At 41.5% G+C, this 20,111-nt stretch overlaps 1 protein-coding gene across 1 annotated transcript in view; it reads right to left on the bottom strand.

Annotated features, from left to right (window-relative positions):
* csmd2 (CUB and Sushi multiple domains 2) overlaps positions 1–20,111 on the bottom strand; it is a 232,636-nt gene that overhangs the window by 160,208 nt on the left and 52,317 nt on the right. Inside the window, exon 4 of the mRNA XM_086171636.1 lies at positions 1,790–1,984. Within this exon, the coding sequence (XP_086027762.1) occupies positions 1,790–1,984 (195 nt within the window). The remainder of the gene's footprint in view (positions 1–1,789; positions 1,985–20,111) is intronic.

Below are 20,111 nucleotides of genomic sequence, written 5' to 3' on the forward strand. Positions count from 1 at the left end.
TTAATAAAATGTTTCCCTTCACTTTTGAGGTTGGTAGAATCAAACACATATCCCGCTGCCAAATCTACATTTAAATGGAGGACAGGCTTGTGCCGGCGTGTGATTGGACGGGTAGGGAACGTGTTGGCATGGAGTGCCCAGGCATGTGTGCTCAAATGTGGGCTTCCTGACTCCCGGCCTGGTTGCAGATGGCACAGCGTCTCAGTGCTCTGCTCAGCAGGCACACCGACACACACAAAAAAGAAAAACACCGGCCACATACTGTATATACACGAGAATACACAGGTAACATGCAAATGAACTTGACTTCTGAGTGCATTGAAACAAATTAAGCCTCAGCTTATTAGCGGTGAAGCAAAAAAAAAAAACAACAAAAATAATAGAAAGAAAACTAAAGAACGTATGATACAGTTACCGTTTTTCTGACTAATTCTGACATGGTGCGCCGTCTCGGGCCAGACAACACACACCAACAGGTGTCACTGCTGCAGGGGTGCTTGCTCGCTGTGAGCAGGGACAACTGGCAACTGCAACTTACTGGGAGCAAACACATGAGGCCCTGTCATGCTAAATAAGATATCAGTGGAATAAACCGCCGCTCCCCCCAAAAATAAATACATTTGGAGGTATATTTAATACACGTGCGGCTCCGCAAGTTTAGGGAAATGGCTAACAAAGGTGAATGTTTGTCAACTTTGGCATTTAAATACTATATCAGCTCTGGTTGTAAATGTTTTCACAATGCAGGCACCTCAATACCCCATTTCTAGTATCCGTTAGTGGATGGGAGGAGTGTTTGTATCTATCGGGAAACTCGGTCGAGGCAGTCGGATAAATGTGAACCCAGAGACGACAGCATCCGGCAGAGGGCTCTGATGATAAGGTCTTCAAAAGTAGCCTCCCGGGGAACGCTGCCCGAGGGAGGGCCATATTTGAAGTCGCAGACATTGATGTGGATTGTACATAACTTTGCAACAACCTCAGGGCCTCATGCAGGACACGGGTAGCATAGGACTTCATCGAGCCTCAGTGTTCCACTCGTGTGAGAACACAATCGCCAGGCCGTGGAATGGTGCTTCCAGGGGTGCACAGAGATGGTTGTAGTAGACGTTGCTCAGGAAGGGAAACCGATCAGTGTTAAAAGTAATAATGGGAGGGGAAGCCAGCAGGCTGAAGGAATACATTTGAGATGGTTACAGAGGTGGAAAACGGTGACGACCGGTTTACATTTCTGCCAGAGACCCGGGGGTTGTTTGGAAGAAAAGCATTAGGCGTGAACTGAATAAGCTGATTGTTCAGATCATTTTAATTTTTGTTGTTCTCTCTGGCGATGGAGCGTTAGGGACATGTTTGTAGTTTATCTGGTGTTTCTCAACGCTAAAAAGGTGTGGCTCTGCACAGCTCACTGCTCAACCTTCCTCTAGAATCTTCCAAAAGTATGTACATTCTTGGGAGTTCGTTGGTGAGGGTAACCCGTTCTACTTTATTCCGCAGAATTTTTTTTAATGCTGGGTTTTTTACCTTCACGATACCCTGGGATGGTTCAGGGTGAAGTTAATTGAAGCCAGAACCCAAACCTGAGCGAGGGGACCTGGACACACCTGGGAGCCCTCAGGTGTTTTGCTAAGGAGATGGACATCTCCATTACCTTACTAACCTGAGTTTACCGTCACCATGTTCATAAACATGTTTGGTTGAAAGATGTATTGATGACTCAAATTTCCTCTAAGGCTCAAAAGACTTAAAGACAAGCCGAGGAATTAAAAGCTGACTTCTCCATCCAACATACCTCTGCAGTAGGGCAGTGGGAAATCCCAAGCAGCGGTGCCGGCTGAAGTAGCAAGGCAAGACAGGGTAGTGTGGCCTTCCAGCACAAAGCCCGGGCTGCAACTGTAGCGGATTTTGTCTCCAATGTTGAATGTGGCGCCTTGTTGGTGACCATTGAGTAGCTGCCCAGGATTACCGCAAGTGTAGCTTGGCAAAGCTGGAGACACGTGGAGAAAGAAAGAGGAACAGTCAGGATTGTGGATCTATCGTTGATGGCGGAAGCAAAAAAGTAAAGGACAATAAAGAGAGGTTTGGTGACACTTTTATTTCCAGGTAAAAACACGACATCAGGGGTTGGCAGTATACCCACATACTCACAGCAACTGTATAATTATTAAGTATTTCAACCAATAGCTGCCCACTGCTCACGGTTCATCCCTGCTGGGTAAATCGAAGACAATAATTCCCTGCAAAGACTTAATAAGGTATTCAAAAAAAAAAAAAAAAAAAAAAAACAGGAAAAGAACATCCCTTCTGCGAACGTAATCTCCATGATGTCACCTTAAGCCAACACGTCTCATCACATCCTCGCAAGATGCATGGATGAGAATCACAAGAACATATGTTCCATCGCCTCCCACTCCGAGAAGGCTTTGCCAAATGAGCACCGGTGGATGCGTTTGACTCGGAACACATTATCGGCCTTGACATCTCTGAGACGGAAGAGCAGCAGATGACGACGTTAATGGTGGTCAACGTGAGTAGAAGGAGGATCCTGTGTTTGCTATTAAATTGTACACATCATGGTCCATATGTGCCAAATGCGCATGTCGTACACATGTGTATACATGTCATACAGGCGCAGTTACACAACCCCCCTGCACACACACACAGCGAGGAAGCTGGCCAGAGCATGTGTTGGACTTTGGATGAAACTCAGTCTCTCCGCAGGGACTGGGCTGAACTCTGAAGATGACAGAATGCCATCTTTACTGCTACACAGTTTAGAGATCCTCGTCTCCAGGATTCAATATACGCAGCTTCATGATGTAGTACAAACCATATTCAGGTTTAACATCTTTTCCTTTTACTTTGGCAGGGTAAAATGCTGATTGAAACTGCAATCCTCTTGTTCAGCTTGTCATTTTTTTTTCAAATGTAATAATTATTTGGATACACATTATACTTTGTCCTTTTAACGCAGTATGCCATTGCATTTCTGCAACAAGGTCACAAGAATAAATCAGCCTCATACAGCAGGCTTAAGATGTCGAAGGTTGAAAAAAAAAAAAAACAAGCTTGCATTCAGATTTTCAAATTACAAATGTCTCACTTTATCCGGTACACAATAAATATGTCCCCTATATAATCTCCATTTTTTTTGCATACATAGTGACTGAGGTCAACACAGCTGTCCATGGAAAACATCAATTTTCTTTCACATTAACACAGAATACTTGTGTTGTTCGAGGTTGGTTTCAAAAGATAAAGCCTATTGACATGGTGATAGCTCTAATGAAAGCCGCTGCGCGCTAAAGAATCAATATTGTTGACAAATTCTCTTTAAAACATAATGAATATATTAACCATATTCCTCTTTTACCATCACCCTGCTATTTTTTGTCATTTCTGCTATTGTTATTTATATTTCATTATATCCGCACTGACGTTGCAAAACTGGACACCTACATCTTTCCATTTAGAGCAAAATTGTAGAATCATATTAGGTGAGATTAGGGTTCTAGATGAAAAAAGCATGGCTTCAATAAAGTTGTTTTACTGAAGGTGGGAAAACAGTCAAATCACATTAAACAAATGTTTCCCGCAATCAGCAGCAACTTACAGTATTTTGAAGAAACAGTCTGAGTAATTTCTCAGCAGGTGTTTTCCATCAAAAACAGGATCCAGAACACCTGCTTGCATTTCAAGTACTCGTCGCTGATTGATTCAGTGCAAAGTTGCCCCTGAGAAAAAATCACGGCGAGTATTTGAGTTCGCCTGGCGGCTATGTCTTCTACATCAACCACTTGGGTTGTAATCAGCGCGCCATATTGCCATATTTTCCTCTATATCTGAAGCAAATGACACATTCAGGAGCGCAGATTTATTGTTATCTCATTATTGTGCTGGCGACTGCAGCCAAGGCTTGAACCCAACAGGTCACAGGTGAAGCTCATTGAGGAAGCAAGGGACCACTCTATCTTTGGGCTGCAGCTGGGTGCAAGGCTGATGCAAAGCCCACACTTTGACTAAGAGCAAACCTTTTAAGATAAATAGGGAAGAAAGCTGACAAGAACAAAACACTCGAGTTTTTTTTTTTTTTGTTTTTTTTTTCCTCCTTTATTTCTCCTTTTTAAAGCCAGACAAAAAATGGGAGCTCAATTGTGTTGACTTTTGAAGTCACCAAAAACAAAGTAAGAAAAAAAAAAAAAAAAAAACACCACAAGCAGGTTTCATCATTTGAAAGTAAATCGGCATTATAACATAGTGAAGAAAACAAAGTTGAGTCACATGTGAACCAGGGACAAGCACCGGGTTGACTAACCGCCAGGGAACAATTGCATAAGCCTTCCAGCAGAAATGTTAAAAAAGGCATCACAGATGAACTGATGGGACAAATAAACATTACTGACTAACACTGTGCAAAGAGACTTTAGAGCCCAAGATACAAGGTAGACAACTAACAGTCCAAGCTCCTCAGCTGGATGTCTCTTTGCAGGGGAAGTTCAAATGTTATCTATTATTTTATCCCCTCTAGATCGTCCTAAGAGAAATGATATAAGTCATAGATGCCGAGGAAGAGCCCAAAACAGGAAATCAAGATCGGTAAATTCTTGTTTCATGTTGTGTTGTGTAACTGATATCACAATTCAGTCAATCTCCTAAATCAGGACTTACACCTTACCTGATGGAGCACAAGAGAAGGATAAAACCCATTTGAATATTATTTTACAAGCTGCTAAAGGAAGCACCACTTAACGGTCTGTGTTTTAAAGGGATTTGCTCTCAAATCAGACGATAAGCTCCGGCATTGCAGCCATCGGGGGTTTTGTCATGGCACCTCCATAAGTCACCGGGATGAGACAGTGACATGGCAGATCCCGGGGGCCGAGAAGCTTTGAGCTCTCCTCTCGCTGAAGAGGTGAAGGATGCTCCTCCTCCATCAATGCTTCTCTCTTTACAGCGTCCACTGGGTAACGCTTGCAAACGCAGTCCTCCAGACACGTATGCACTATCATACACAAATACACCGTCATTCATCACATCTGACAACCAAACGGTATGCCTTACCAATGAACATTTATTTCCTATATTACATCCGTTGCAACGCCTTCTATAAAAAGCGGTATTGAATACAAATTCACACTTGAGTGAAATAATAAGCCGAAATGAGGATTTGCATATTGTGATGTTGTCCTTTGTCATGTTCTGATCCCTTCACTCTTTGACAGTCAGGTTTGTCAAGGTTTGCAAGTATTTTTCTCTCAAAATTTTGTGACCAAAACATTTTTTCTTGCAAAGAACAAGGCAGTTTTCCCTCAGTAAACTTTCTCCTCACTCCCCAATGGAGGTCAAGGTAAGACAGTCTCTCGGGATTCTTCCAGGCTCCGGGCTGATCAGAGTAAATTGGACCGGGAAATAACCAGAGAAACCGTTAAGTCAGAGCAGCTGTCTGATACGTTAGGTGCCCATGCTCTCCGTGAAAGTCCAATCATCTGGGTGAACCTCTTCCTATCATAGCTAGGAACCCCAAGATCTCCTTGCCTTTTGCTTATTTCTCTTTACCTGGCACCCCTTTACCCGGGGATTTCATGGTTGAAACAAGGTGACCCAATACTGACCGGAGGGTTTTGGGCTGATAGGGCAGATGTTTACAATTCAGTCATGCTGTCTCCAGGATAGCGCCGTCCTCGCTGTTGCTCCTGACACCCGTTCTGAACCCCCCACTTGTTCTCATTCCCAGTAACCATCAACAGTTTTCAGTCAGAGTGAGGGGATGGTTCTCCCTCACAGGCAATGGGATTCCCCTACAGACCTGCTTCTGGGGTCCCCCCTCCCAAAGGGCAGATAATACTCCAGAAAAACAAGCTCTGAAGGATTATGTTAAACTTCCCTCAAGGCCTGTCCTATCTGCCCCCTTCTGTCTCCGGCAGGAGCAGGTTTTTATTTTTATTTTTTTTGTTTTGTTATTTCTATTTTTTTTTATTGTGAAAAAAAGTGTTGGGGGGCCATAGTCAACTGTTGATGATGAATATGTAGAAGCAGAAAAGGGAGTTTTATGCTGAGATGGTGTCTTTCCGTGGCTTCATTGACATTAAGGCTGTGTCTCAATGGCTTACACCTGATAGCTGGGAAAAGACTCTTGTTGTTGTTGTTGTTATTAATGTCGTTGTTTTCTTCAACAGGTTTAACTGTGTATCTTACGGGCTTAGATTCCAGACTTTTATAGCAGACATGTATATAGCTCCTCCCCACCACCGAAGCTAAAGCCAAGGACCTGGAGCCCATTCTGCCATAAAACTCGGTGCTAAGAAGGGTCTTGGTTCTCTGGATAAATGCTTGTCTGCATGGTTTCTGAGTGTCCATTGGGCTCATTCTTCCCAACAGTATATGCGACCTCCCAGAGCTTTTGGAGGCCCTCCATGGAACATGAAGTTCAGAGTATGTGCCTTCATCAAGACATGTAGGTTGCATACGGGGTTGCTACAGCTACTCACGGTCCCTGCTCTCCCTTGGCGGAGTCTTCATTGGACTTTGTCACCAGGCCTCAGAGGACAGGACACATTTCATGGCGCTACCTAAGTTGCCTTGTGTAAAAGAAATGGCTGAAATTGTATTCATCGGTACCCAGGAGTTGGAGAAATGCCTCTGGTGCCTGTTATCCCAAAATCCAGCTTTGTGGAGCAGGTTTTTGGTCTGGGTGGAATTCCCTTCCTGCCAACTACTCTCAAGTCCCCCTTTCAGTGCCTTTGGTTACCGCATGAGACTGCCCAGGTCCCTGAGGATCAACCCAAACTTTCATACGGGCAAAGCGAAGCCAGTCAAGGTAGCCAGCATCACGGTTCTGGTAGCCCAGTCTGACTGGTGAAGTCCTTCTAGCCATGTACAACAGGGGCCAGCACTTATTGGCGGTTAGCCTGGAGGAACGCTCCTGGGTTCCAGCTCCACCGGTGTACAGTTTAATGCGTAAATGATCAGCTCCCCGATGAAAACGGATAGTCTGTCATGTTCTCATCCCTTCGCTTCCTGCCATCCAGTGTCATCAAGTTTCACGGTGTCGCTCGCAAACTGTCGGCACATCCTTTGTCATAACTTTCCCTTTGCTCTTTGTATTTAGATTGGAAGCCGCTGCTTCCTTGATGTTTGGTTCCTTTGAGTTCTATCTTTGTCTTTTTATCACTATTGAGCTATTCCCTTTCACTGAAGCTTGTTTTCCTGGTGAATCGAGCTTTTGGGTGCTGTCTTTCTAGCCCTTCTGACTTACCGTTACAGTAATGATGTAAAATGAGTTATAAGAATATTAAACAGTACCCAGAGTTCCTAATGAGCGCCTCCATTATTACTCAAAGAATAAAACTCCATGAGACTATGGACAGACGTCAGAAACAAGTAGGAATGAGGTCAGAGCCTGAACTTTAAGTCACATTCTCCTGAGCTGTAAATAAAATAGAGAATGGGCTCTTCTCACGCTGGAGCAGAAGTGACAGTTTGTCTGCTGGTTTTTTAAAATAGCAACATGTCTGCTTGCACCGGGGTTAGTCTGGTGTGTCGCTGGGGAGACCCACGGCAATGACAAGCACCTAGCTCTTCTCCGTTAATGACGGGCCTCCCCAGTCTGTTTATAGTTTAAATCCTCATCCATTCTTCCTCGATGCAGTGCAGTGGAAGTGAGCCGGACGCTTGTCCCCTTTGGGGTAAATGTTGACTATGACAAGAGTCATGATCTTCCTCATATCTTTGTTCCTATACTTTATAAGAACCGGTGAATACGTGTTATAAAAATGAGATGAATGCAAAAAAGAGTCACGATCTTCCTCATGTCTTTGCGCCGAACCTTTATAAGAAGCAGTGAATAAGTGTTATAAAAATTCTTCGAGGTTTATAAAGTGTCGTTTCACAAATGTACAGTATTTTGTTCTCCCGAATCACGTTTTTATTTAACGCATATTGGAAATAATTGTATTTTCTGATTTTTAGCAGTATGAGAGAAATTCGATTTCTGCTGTGTGGCCCCAGACGGATTAGTCTATTGTGCCTCTTGAGTCACAATGACTTCAGTCGTAGGAGGACAAAGTCCCTGAAGTAATTCCAGCATTATATACCAAGGTTATGGAAGGGGCACGGGGCGGGAGTAGTTAACACTGACAGAAGATGTGAAAGAGGCAGAGACGGAAAGGTATTGGACACACGACATTTGGGAAAAGAAAGGTCGTCCCCTCATCGTAAAATATCCTATAATTGCAAAAAGTGAAGGATCAACATTCTAGCTGTTTCCTTTTTTTTTTTTTTTCCCCTCAAGTAAGGCAATAATTGCACAGCCAGGAATTAATGAGATCAACATGATGCATTTTTTTTTTTTTTTAATATTTGAAATCAAACCAACAAGACCTAACAATATGCGTATCTTTTAGTTTAAACAAATATAACATTCTGTTTGAAATACCTGTCCTTTTCTCTGAGGAGGGGTGTCATAACATTTTGATGTGCACAACAACAGCACTGACATGACACACGATGTCACGCCACATATCGATTTTGATTGTGAAACGAGTAAAATATTATGGTAACTCTTTATCTGGCGTATTGATCCGCGCCGATGATATACAGCGGCTCAGGCCACAAGTCTTCTGGTCAGTTAATTTGCCCAATGTCTAGGCCAACACTGAAATTACTCATCTGATAATAGATTGGCATTTTGCTAAAACCCTAATATTAAATCGAAATGTTTTCCTAGCCCCTTCGGCAGGTCGGCATATTAGGCTTTCCATTAGGTGCCGTTCTATAAAGGCTGCTAAATTAATTTCAGTTTTCTGCAGCAGAGTCAGCCGATGCTGTTTCTGAACTTCCTGTCCTTCGTGAAAGAAAACTAAGCTTGTTGGAAATCAGCAAGTAGCACCACGGCTGAAGGCAGACTCATTGATAAAATACACTACATCAATGCAGGGGAGGCAATTAGATGAATGAAACCACGCCACGAACATTTTAAAATCTAGTATAAATGTTTCGCCGTTTCTCTGCATTGATTCAGCACCACAAACAAACTGCAGCAGAAAATGGCATTAGGACATGAGATGACAAGAAATGTCCTTTTAGTCTCAGGGAGTCAGGCTTGGAAGTGAGTCCAAGGTATGAAGGCAAATGTTTCCCGTACAAGACAAGATTGTTAAATAAGTTAAGACTAAATTAACCCCTTTTGAACTACTTGGCTTTTAGAGGAATGTCTTAAATATCTAATGACCTCCTGGAGGAGAAGATTTGGAAACTGCCATGGCCGGAAATTTGGCCTCCTTTTGCACCACCACAAGGTTCTAGATGCACGTACAGGTTTGCTGTATTTTATATCTAATGGTATTTAACAGATTCCACACTCACATGTGATATTTGGAAAGCTCCATGTTTGGTATCGGTCACAGCAACAGTGTCCGGTAACTGGAGTTCCATCGTGAGACCGACCTTAAACAAAATAACACTTAAACTGAATTTGCTTTTTTCTTCCAAGCCGCGTATCCATTTAGACGTACAAAACAAGAGATTTTTTTTCAGACGCGCATTGATTTAACCCTCCTCTTGTGTTCGGGTCGCCACCGACCCGTTTTAGTTTTTAAAAGCATAAAATAATCACTCTTTTTTTTTTTTTTTTTTTATTGCATCAAGGCTTCTTGACTTTGTCAGGAACCTTGATTTCAACAAAATTCGACAAAAACATTTTTTTTTTTTCATTGCATTATAAAATGCACGAGTTGAAATTATGTCCTTTGTAGTGTTAGGGTCGGTTTCGACCCGGGTATAAAAATAAGATTACAAAGCAATAGTTAGAGCCAAAATTTAAATCTTAAATGCATTGTCAGCCAACACGATGACAACCAACTCCTCCCCCACTCATGTGAGCTTCTTGGGATGCTCATTTGTCCAGGATTGATGCAAAAAAAACAAAAAATGAGCATGTCCAGACACGTCAGACACGTATTTATATTATTCTGTTGAGTTTAATTTTTCTGTTTTTTATTGAAATCGAGACGTATACTAATAATAAAAAGGCCCAGAGAACCACAACAAAAATTTCTAAACCCAATATTTTCATGGATAAGGAAGCCTAACAAGTAACCAAGAGATGAGAAAAAGAATTGGAATTTAAGTGTTTATTTTTAGTGTATTTTAAAGCTGATTTAAGACACGGGTCGAAACCGACCCGTTAACACCGGGGATGCTACCAGAAAGCTGGCACAGGAGGAAGGTTAAGGGATATGACTGGCCGTTGCACCGGTGAGTCTCACAGCAAGGCTTAAGCGTCTTTATTTTACATTTCTGAATTAATTGACGGCGATGGCGTCGATCTCCCTCCTGCCATCCCAGAATCTTAGCGGTTTATTCCTTTGTCAACACCAGCGGGGGGGTTTTACTCGTCGGACCAGTTATGAAAACACAATTTGTGAGTGATTATATATTACGCATGCGGTTAACAAGCTTCACTCTTTCTGCAGTGAAAGTTTTCAACCGTCAGCCACCAACTCAGTCGTCCGCATTCACTTCCCGAACTCAGATCCCGCGAGTACGTCATCTTTCTTTCTGTCCGTCTGATGTCTCGCGCCGGCCCGCCTCCTTCGCGATGCATTTATAAATGACATTTCCGGATCGATAATAACAAACAGGTGCATTAGCCCAATAGGCAGATTCTGCTTTGTCAAGCAGCGATTGAATCAATGGCTGCTGTTTTCTTCCACGGCCAAAGGTTCGCGGCTACCATCACTTCTGGTTAGAGAAGCCCAGGACTCAACTCGCTTTTCCAATAAATCAACAGTATGTCACATTTCTTTGTGTTAACACAATGTGCATAAAGATACAGTGATTTCCCGGAAAGATGAGCAGAGTTAGGGTGTGTAAAACCGAATCAAGTGTGTGTGTGTGTGTATTTATTTCTGTAAACCTACAGGTGTTGGAAAGTGCAGTGATGTGACCGTCCTTTATGGCAACAGTACAGTCTTGCATAGAAATGATGTGGAGACGAATGTTTAAACATGTTCCTCTCAATCAATTTCAGTGACTGCGCTAAATGATCAAATGAAAAAATATATAATTAAACCAACGTGCTGGTAAGGCAATGTAGAATGAGAAGAATAAATACAAAAAAAAAAAAAAACCACTATATAACAATGTTTGCTTTACTCAGAGGGTTCATCGACAATACCTCCAAAATTAATATATAACAATTAGTAGTTCTTGTTTATAAACGGATCAAACAACATGCTCTTTTCAAAAGTGTCTGGCTTTATACTATTTTCTTCTCCTTCTTTCTTTTTTGATATCAGTTCAATCAATTATGCTGTTTTTCAGTCCACACAAAAAGGGAATTTATTGGACCTCTAAAATAACAAAAATGAACGCTTTTAAGGGTTTCAGCATCCGTAAGCTTTAAATATATATATATATATATATATATATTGGTACAAAGTATTATTGTCTGATTACAGCAATGAAAATCCACTGACGGTATCTTTTTATTGATGCGCTGTATTTATTGTGTATTTTTGGATGCGTCCTCTTTTTTTATTAGGCTTTTGCTCTAATTACACTGACATGAGTTGTGCCCAAATCATTTGCCCTGTGCATGTTGATGTGCCTTCCTCCATATTCAATTTTTTTTTATTTTCATCCCACCCCGCTCCCTCACCCCTGTTGTTGCATCCCGCCCCGTCCACTCTCCCAGAATACACAAGCGCCTGACACAGTAATCAAATTTGCAAGGTTAGGCTTCGAGCGGTTATGCATTCACAGCAGACGCTGCTTGAATAATCTCCGAAGTTTTAACCTGACGGGAACTTTCAAGTCGCATTACTGCTTTGTGAAGCAGCAGCAAAACAATAATAGATTTACTCTCACGTCGAACTACAGATTTGAGTCAGGTGTCTGCATATATAATCTATAATCTATATAATTTACAATCACCTTACTTCAAGTAATCGGTGCACCACGATGTGTCCGTGTCTGGACACAACAGTTATATATTGCTAGATTTTTATTTTTATTTTCCCAGTCATTCATTTGTACTGTATATACAGATACAATAATGATCCCTGCGTTATTATGCTCATTATTTTTCCCTTCAGCCAATTGTTTTCCAAACTGTCATGAATAAATTGAATCTGTGACCTTTACAAATTAACAAATGCCCTAAAGTCAATCAAGAGACGGCATCGCGCGAACACCTCAAACAGGGAAATTCCATTGAAATAACTATGAAGTAATTAAATTGTATTAAGACGGTCTACCTGTTTGTAGGGAGAACCTTTTCAGTTTTAAAGAGACGCGGGTCTTATTCCTTCGTTCCACGGCTCCTCTGGGACAAAGCATCGACGTCTCCTTGTGCACAGCACCAAACCCATCATTCCCCCTAATGAGATGATTGGCGCCTTGCTAACAGATGATATTGCAGTGTATGAATTGGTGTCGGAAGTCCTTGGTTTCTATGCGAAAAATCAAGCCCGCTTTGTAAAGAGCTTTGACAACCAGAGTGTAAACTACATATTGAATACTATAAACTGCAATTCTGCTACTTTAGAAAACTCAAAATCAGTGAATATATTACCTTGCAGACATAAGATGACAGAGTTGTTCTGAGTTGTTCTGGGTACCGACATCAAAAAGAGAGCTCATACAGAAATGGCATTTGCCTAAAAAGTATCTCCACAAAAGGACCCATTCGCCGTTCAATGTGTTTGAGTTGCAAGTCAGAGCGACGGGTTTAAAATGAGAGACCTCAACAATGCCAGGTGACAGATGAGAGATGGGCTGCGCTCGCGGGGAGGAGACATCAAAACATCCTTGGACCGTCTTCGCTCCTGGCTCGAAGCCCGACTGGAGGCATCTAAATCCCCGCTCGTCTTTCAGGTTTCCCTATCGGCGTTGCGATTTCCAGCAAAACCCGTTCCAAGCCAGGAGTCATACGACAAAAAACAAGCTCATATGCCAATGTATCCAGAACCAAGATTACACTTGGATGCTGATGAAATATGCTTTCATTTTTACAAAATCCCCAGTCACTGATGGCTCATACCACAACAAGTGACTGGGAAGGCAGCCGACCGGTGGGTTCTCAATAAGCGTGAACGGTTTAAATAGAAAATTCTGCATATTACTTCCTGCAGCGCATCAATACCAACAACCATACAGCCCGAGCGTTGCATTAAAAACAGCAATTTTTAATATTTTCACAGCTGGAACTGATGTGACCATGTTTGGGGCATCTGGACAACCAATTATGGGTGCTTCTGTATAGAGAAGAAATAGAAAAAGGGAAAAACACACACACACACACACACATCCGCTGCCAAGTCAGGGATGGGTGTTGGATCCAAAAAGTCGACTGCATAGAGGTTTGAAAAGAAAATCCTTACACCAAAAGTGCTCCCCAAAAAAAGATCATTTATTCTACATGTAGTACAAAAAACGTATTCTGGCATCACGTTTCAAGCAAACATAGGCTCTTCCTCAGAAGCTTACCGGACATGTGTTAACAAATGTTATTGCGGTGCCATTTTATAAGGGAATTCATTTTTTGGACTAAAGGTAGAATAAATTATCTTTATTTTTGGAGCGCTTTTGGTGAGCAGATTTTTTTTTTTTTTTTTTTTTTTCTTCAAACCTCTATTCTGTAAAGAAGAAAAACACTTCTCTACTTCAGCCTGAAATAAAACACGGACTCTTGGCTATTGATCCCTTTCTCAAAAACAGACCACGAAAAACTGTTTGTATCTCTAATGCGACAATCATGACTGCGTGATTTCAAATCGTGACATTCCCGCCCTTCCAATCTTCCGATGTTCATCCGCTATCTGGACCGCTGACTCTTCCCTCAGCGATGGGTGGGTTTCACGCCCGTCGGTCAGAGAAAGACGACAATTCCCTCTCTCATTTATACGTCATGCAGAGACAAACAACCATTCAGGGCTTCGAATGAACCGTCTGTGAGGCGGACGCGCTAACCTGACTTGATTGTGTTTATGTTTTATGATTACATGATGTCGTTGTGTTTGGTATTTACTCATCTACTGTTGTCTCCCATCCTTTGTGTGATTATTTGCTCCCACCTGTTCCTCATTACTCCCATCTTCCTGATGTAGTTACAGCACATTTGTATCACCTATCACGTCTCTAACTCTAGCTGAACCTGGTTGTAGGGAGGCAGCATCTCCCCCCTCAACCCCTCTCAAGAGACCTTTCAGCACACTGTCCAAGAGCGGGAGCGGCATCTGGGTAAAAGGCCAAAAAACCCAATCTTGTGAGTGCATCGCACAAGGCTCGTATTTTAGATTTGCAGGAAAAAATTAGCATTTTTTTCTCACTTCGGTCACTTTAATAAGTGCGGCGGTTGGAGGTGATGCTGTCACTGCCAGCTAGGGTCATTTTCCTATTCTGGTAATTAAAATCAATCGTTTCACGTGCTCCGTTAAATATTTTTCAGCGTTGTCCATCTGGATTGTGACTTTTCCATAACCAAATAAAAATTCTACACGACTGTCAAAGGTCTTTCTTTCCGTCTAACTTCATGGTACGGCGCATCTCTTTTGTCCTTGCATCAGTGGATCCTCTCTGAGTAATGAAGTTTCAAAACAAATAAAATGGACGAAAAACAAAAAAAGACAAAAAAAATGCATGTAAAAATAAAAGCATACGTGTCGGTGAATATAAAGGCACCTGACAGGAGGAAGTAGAATCAACCACATTCCTTTTTGTTAAAGAAAAATGCTGATCATTCCCTCAAGAATTTGTTTTAGGATAAAGTCTTTCGTGGGCACCTTTGCTAACCTTGGTTTAATGTTGTTCTTTTCTCTTCCTGCTCTCTGTGTTGCAACAGCAAAGAAATATAAGGGTGGTTTAGACTGTATCTCGCCGTATATACTCGTAGAAATAATAGAAACAATACAGTAAGGGTGAGAGTAAACAATTATCTAAGACCTCCATGAACAAATAATTAGTGAAGCGTTTAAACCAAAGATTTTATATCCTCTGCGATTCAGATTTTGTCTCAAACCCTAACACTGCATTTTTTTGCACACTCCGTTTCGCCCTTTTTTCATCCCTGTTCATTTGGTCACATCTAATTATTTTTTTCGACTCTAAATGCATGAGTTGTTAGTGGTGACTGGCAAAGCATTAAATTGTCTTATTGTTATTATTATCATGATCATTTTGGGTGGTAGTAGATTTACTTCCATGTGAAATAACGAGGAAAACGTTTCCAATATGACCGACAGCTGAGGAATATGAATACAGCGATGTTGAAATTCGCCGGTGCAGAAATAACATTAATATGCATTGAAATAAACAACCTAACGACACACAAAACCCATGCAAACATTCTGCCGCCGTCTAAGCAGCATTGATTTCATGGCGTTCATTTTTTTACGCTTTTCTATTGGCTACTCTAAAATAAGAAAGTATGAATATTTAATACACGGAGAGACAGAATGAATGATATTTCATCAGCGTCGCAGCTCTCGCAAATACGTATTGTAAAGGATAAGTTTGAAGAGGTATGTATTTATTCCAATTATCGCTATCATTTATTTATTTCTGCATTATTACGTTATTCCCCTTGTTCAGTCTTTCTCAAAAATAATTCATTTTACTGCTGATCTGATTCTGGAGCTCCAGAACGCCTTCAGGATCCTTCGCTCTGCATACCAGCGGAAGCAGCGGGAGAGTTCACCTACAGGTTAACAGTTTAAAAAAAGAATAAATTAATAAAAAGGAAACCCAAATGGTTATTTCCGCGCACTCCCCCAAAATGTCAAAATATACAAAAATGATATGTTAATATTCATGCGGCAAGAATTAAATCAGCTTAGCTTGATGATCCGCTATAGCTGTTCTCCTTTTGGAAGAGGCTCCGCCAGATGGATCCTCTGAATTCAGCACATGAAGGCCGACCAGCCACATGTTCGCATCCGTCCCTTAAACACAACCTTCAGAAGAAGCGGTGGCCGTGAGGAGCCCAAACTTCAGCTCATCTCTCACACCCGAGCTTAAACCTCTTTTTTAGAAACTCTTTTAGCTCTGGTTTGTACGTCACGAGATCATGAAGAGAAACTGTGAATTTAGGCACAAAGCAACGGCGAAGGATGGGTGAGAGACGTGCACGAAACAGGTGTGCCTTCACTTTCCACTCCAGCGACGGCATGTTTGGCTGGGAGCTGGAGCATGTGTTCGTCAGAGGGAGACGCTGACACACACACACACACACACACACACACACACAGGAGGACACAAATCAACACGGGGATAAACACAAATCAGCTAAAAGCCCGGTTTCTTGTGTGACTCCTGAAGATGTTTGTGTAGTTCCATGCGGTCAGAGGAGGAAGGTGTATTTCTCTGTGACACCTCTCTGCTGTCTCTCCTGACTCCTCAGTAAATCAACCTGAAATGCTCCGGACCTTTATTTCCAGCTGTCAGTGTCAAATCTTTGGAAATGCAACTGAGTACAGAAACCATTGATTTTCTTTAAGTAGAGAAACACTATGGAATAAGCAGAGCTGACCTATGCAGTTGTGTAAGAGAGCGGTGATATGCAGAGCTTCTGCCCGTATTATATCCACATTTTTCTCTTTTCTTTATCCACGTGGGCAATTTCAGGTGTCTCGTTTTACTGTGTCGCTCATTTGCTCTTCCCTGAAAGTTGCGTTAAAGAGTTCAAAATGCTTCTGCCTAAAATCTAAACGTCTAAAACTGAAATGTGAGCATTGTAAGAGTTCACAACATGTTTGACTATTTTAGAATATACAGTAAATCCACCATTTGAACATTGTAATTTATGATATTATGTATCTTGTATTCTACCTTTGGGTGGACCTTTTACATGCATTAAGAGAAGAGGTGGTCAAAGTGTCTGGTATTATGGTAAATCAGCACATTCGACATGCTATAGAGCAGCCATGTGACGATCACAAAAGTGACTTTGGTACAAAATGAGAAATCTGTACGATACATGCATTTTAAGTTAGAAACAAGCCAAACCCTTGAAAATTAAACAAGTTCGGGTCGTTTTAAATTGCGGACCATGTGCTGCCTCCATTTGCACAGCTGGCAACCATGTTGATGCAGGGACTCAACTGAGAGGAAATGGAGTGAACAAAATGCAGTCTGGTTATGGTGGTAAACATTGTTTTATGACTCTCTCTCTCTCTCTCTCTCTCTCTCTCTCTCTCTCTCTCTCTCTCTCTCTCTCTCTCTCTCTCTCTCTCTCTCACTGGTTGCTTTTGCTTTTGTTTATCTCCTGCAGAAAAGAATACCAAAGTCTGCCAACTTCACTAAGTGGCTTCTGGAGGTCACTGGATGGCAAACCTCCAGATACAAGACGATGTTGGACTACGAAGACTTAATCTTCTAGAGTATACATAATTATAATGGTCGACGTGATATAGTATATTTTTTCATTATTTCTTTTATGGCCTTTGATGGACAGTATTTGATCAGCGGTAATCTATAATGTCATTTGTAATTGCAGTTGTCCGATTATAAAAAGAATAAAGTGAAGAATAAGTGCATCCTTGGAGAGAGCAATGAACTAAATGCACTTTCCTCTTTGAGGTTGTGTTGTTTTCAGCAAAACCCCTATGAAGGATCTTAAATTTGACCCGTGCAGCCCGAATCACGGCTGCGTGTGAGAGCCGTCTTGTAAACAGAGAATATAATTAAACACAACTGCCAAGTTAAAGCCGCTTGGGAAAAAAAAAAAAAAAAGAAAAAAAACGCACTGGCTGACGTTCCTATCTGTCGCTGTGTTTGCAGCTGCAGATGACGGCACGTGAGCGTGCCATCTTCATGATATACAGGATTACACTTCTTTATTCATTGATGAGAATTTACTGGAGTTAACCACACAGCGGCCAGCGTTACTGTACATCGTTAAAAAAAAAGTTTAATTCCAATTAAACTGTTCAGGGAAAGCAATTATAGGGGGCCGAATAACCGCAGTAGCTTAAATACCCTGGAGACGTTGAATGGTATTTGGTCATTTGTAACAACCCCAGAAAAATCACTAAGTGGATTACTTAACCTATTCTTTTTGTTTGAATGATTGTGTGAATGTTGTTTTTTTTTTCTTTTAAACAAAAATTATATATGCATATCACAAATGGCAAATGTCATATTCCATTGCCTTTTCAATTATCAAATCATTCTTGATAAACATGTAATAGTGGCTTCGCTTCCTCGACTCCTCTCTGCAGCGTCAAACTGAGATAATGCAAATTCCCTATCAGGCAATCAATTCTATTATTTTTCTGTGATAGTCAAACACTTTTATTTTAACCCCCCCGTCCCCGTTCTCGTTGTTTTTTGCCTTGAGTGAATCAATAGGACAAGAAAACACACCGATGCTTCCTGTGTCTCTCCATCTTTAGGGCTAATTTTCATGACAGTTTGGCCTTTCAATCCCATCAATGTTATTTCTCAAGGATATTCTTTGCAAGACCCTTTTTTGCAGCGGTGAGGAAACAAAAACAGATGATTGCAAATGAATAAGAGACCCATTAAGGAAATATAAAAACTGTACAAAGTCACGGGGCCTTCTGACAAGTACTTCAAAGATTTCCGCTTTGTGCAGCTCGCGTGTTGTAAAAGATGATCCGTGCACAAAAGAATCATCACCTCAGTCTCCAATGCGGCTGCATACTTACTGTATGCATATTCAGAGGCATGTTCCTGCCTCATCCCGGCTCAGAAACAATGACACCATAATCCAAAGACAATACAGGCGCTAATCCACACAAAACAAGGATTGTGCACAGAGACAAATGTGGGAGCGAGTGAGAAAAAGAGTTAGCACGCTAACAAGTAAAGGCGGCTAATCCTGATGAGCGATAGAGGCCGGAAGAGGAGGATAAAAGGGCTGCTGGGGAGGGCGAGGTGGAAAGTGGGACAGAGGAAAGTACAGAGTGAGAGAGGAGAAGAAGTAACGTCCATGATTAAAAAAAGAACTCTGGAGATGTTTTTGCTGAGTGCACACAGACAATAATAATCAGGAACCAGAGGCTAATGTGTTCAGAGGGAGAAAAACATGCGTGACAACAAACTGCGCTTTTAACAATTTTTCGGTCACGATACTACTTTGCTTCCAACGCCTCGGTTGATTAATCCTGTGAGCCGTCACAAGTTGGACTGAACCACAACCAAAACATAACAAAGTGTTGAGCATCCAGTTGTGTTTGTTTACTGCTAGCATGTAGCCTCATCAGCCAGGCTGAGAGCGGTTTCCTGTCAGGCTTAAGCACCAAAATTACAAGATTATGCACATGTCGCACCTTGTACACAGTATGACATTGCAGAAATATATATATACATAATATATAATGCCGCACACGCATGCTGATACTAAACGCGCCTCATCATTATTCTCGTATTTTCACGCTCACCTGCCACTTTGCTCTATTTCAATATTTCCATGTCATTTTTTTCCCCACTCACAATACTAGATTTTTGCTTTGGGTTGAATTTAGAATTAACTGTCAGTAAAAAAAAAAAAAAAAAAAAAAAAAAACACTATCAATAATGATATTCACAAAAATAATAAAAGTGCCACATTGGGAATTCAACTCAAAAGTTCTTTGCGGTGACCCGAAGTTAAAAAAAAATCTGACACCGTTCAAACTATCAAACATTTTCGAATCTGTTTACGCTAGCCGAAACGTAGCTCAACCCACACTCAATTAAAACTTTTGTAAGACTTTTTTTTTTTTTTTTTCCTCTCTACAATCCCAACATAAAGCCTCCACGGAGAGAGCGACACGTTTTCAAAGGTGAACTATCACCCACACTTAGAATTTGGCTGATACGGCTGATCTCAGGGGTCGAATTAATTACATCAAAGTCTACGATCTGGAGAGCCGAGACGATGACATTTACGAGAGGTCAGCCGAGGCACTTAATTACACTTTCATAAAGTGGAGGAATTAGTTTGCCAGACCGGTTCCACACGTGCGTGTAAACAGCAAAGAAATAACAATATTAGTAACCTTTGAGGGAAGTCAAACGAGTCAAATAGCGGGAATGAAGTGTTTTGGGCGACATTTTATTTCATCAAAATCTAATTAGGGTAGTGGACAAAGAGAAAGTGCAAGCAATTA

This window comes from Fistularia commersonii, chromosome 24, assembly GCF_037954325.1.
Source record: "Fistularia commersonii isolate RoL2024-O1a breed Wild chromosome 24, RoL_Fcom_v1.0, whole genome shotgun sequence".
Classification (NCBI taxonomy): Eukaryota; Metazoa; Chordata; class Actinopteri; order Syngnathiformes; family Fistulariidae; genus Fistularia; species Fistularia commersonii.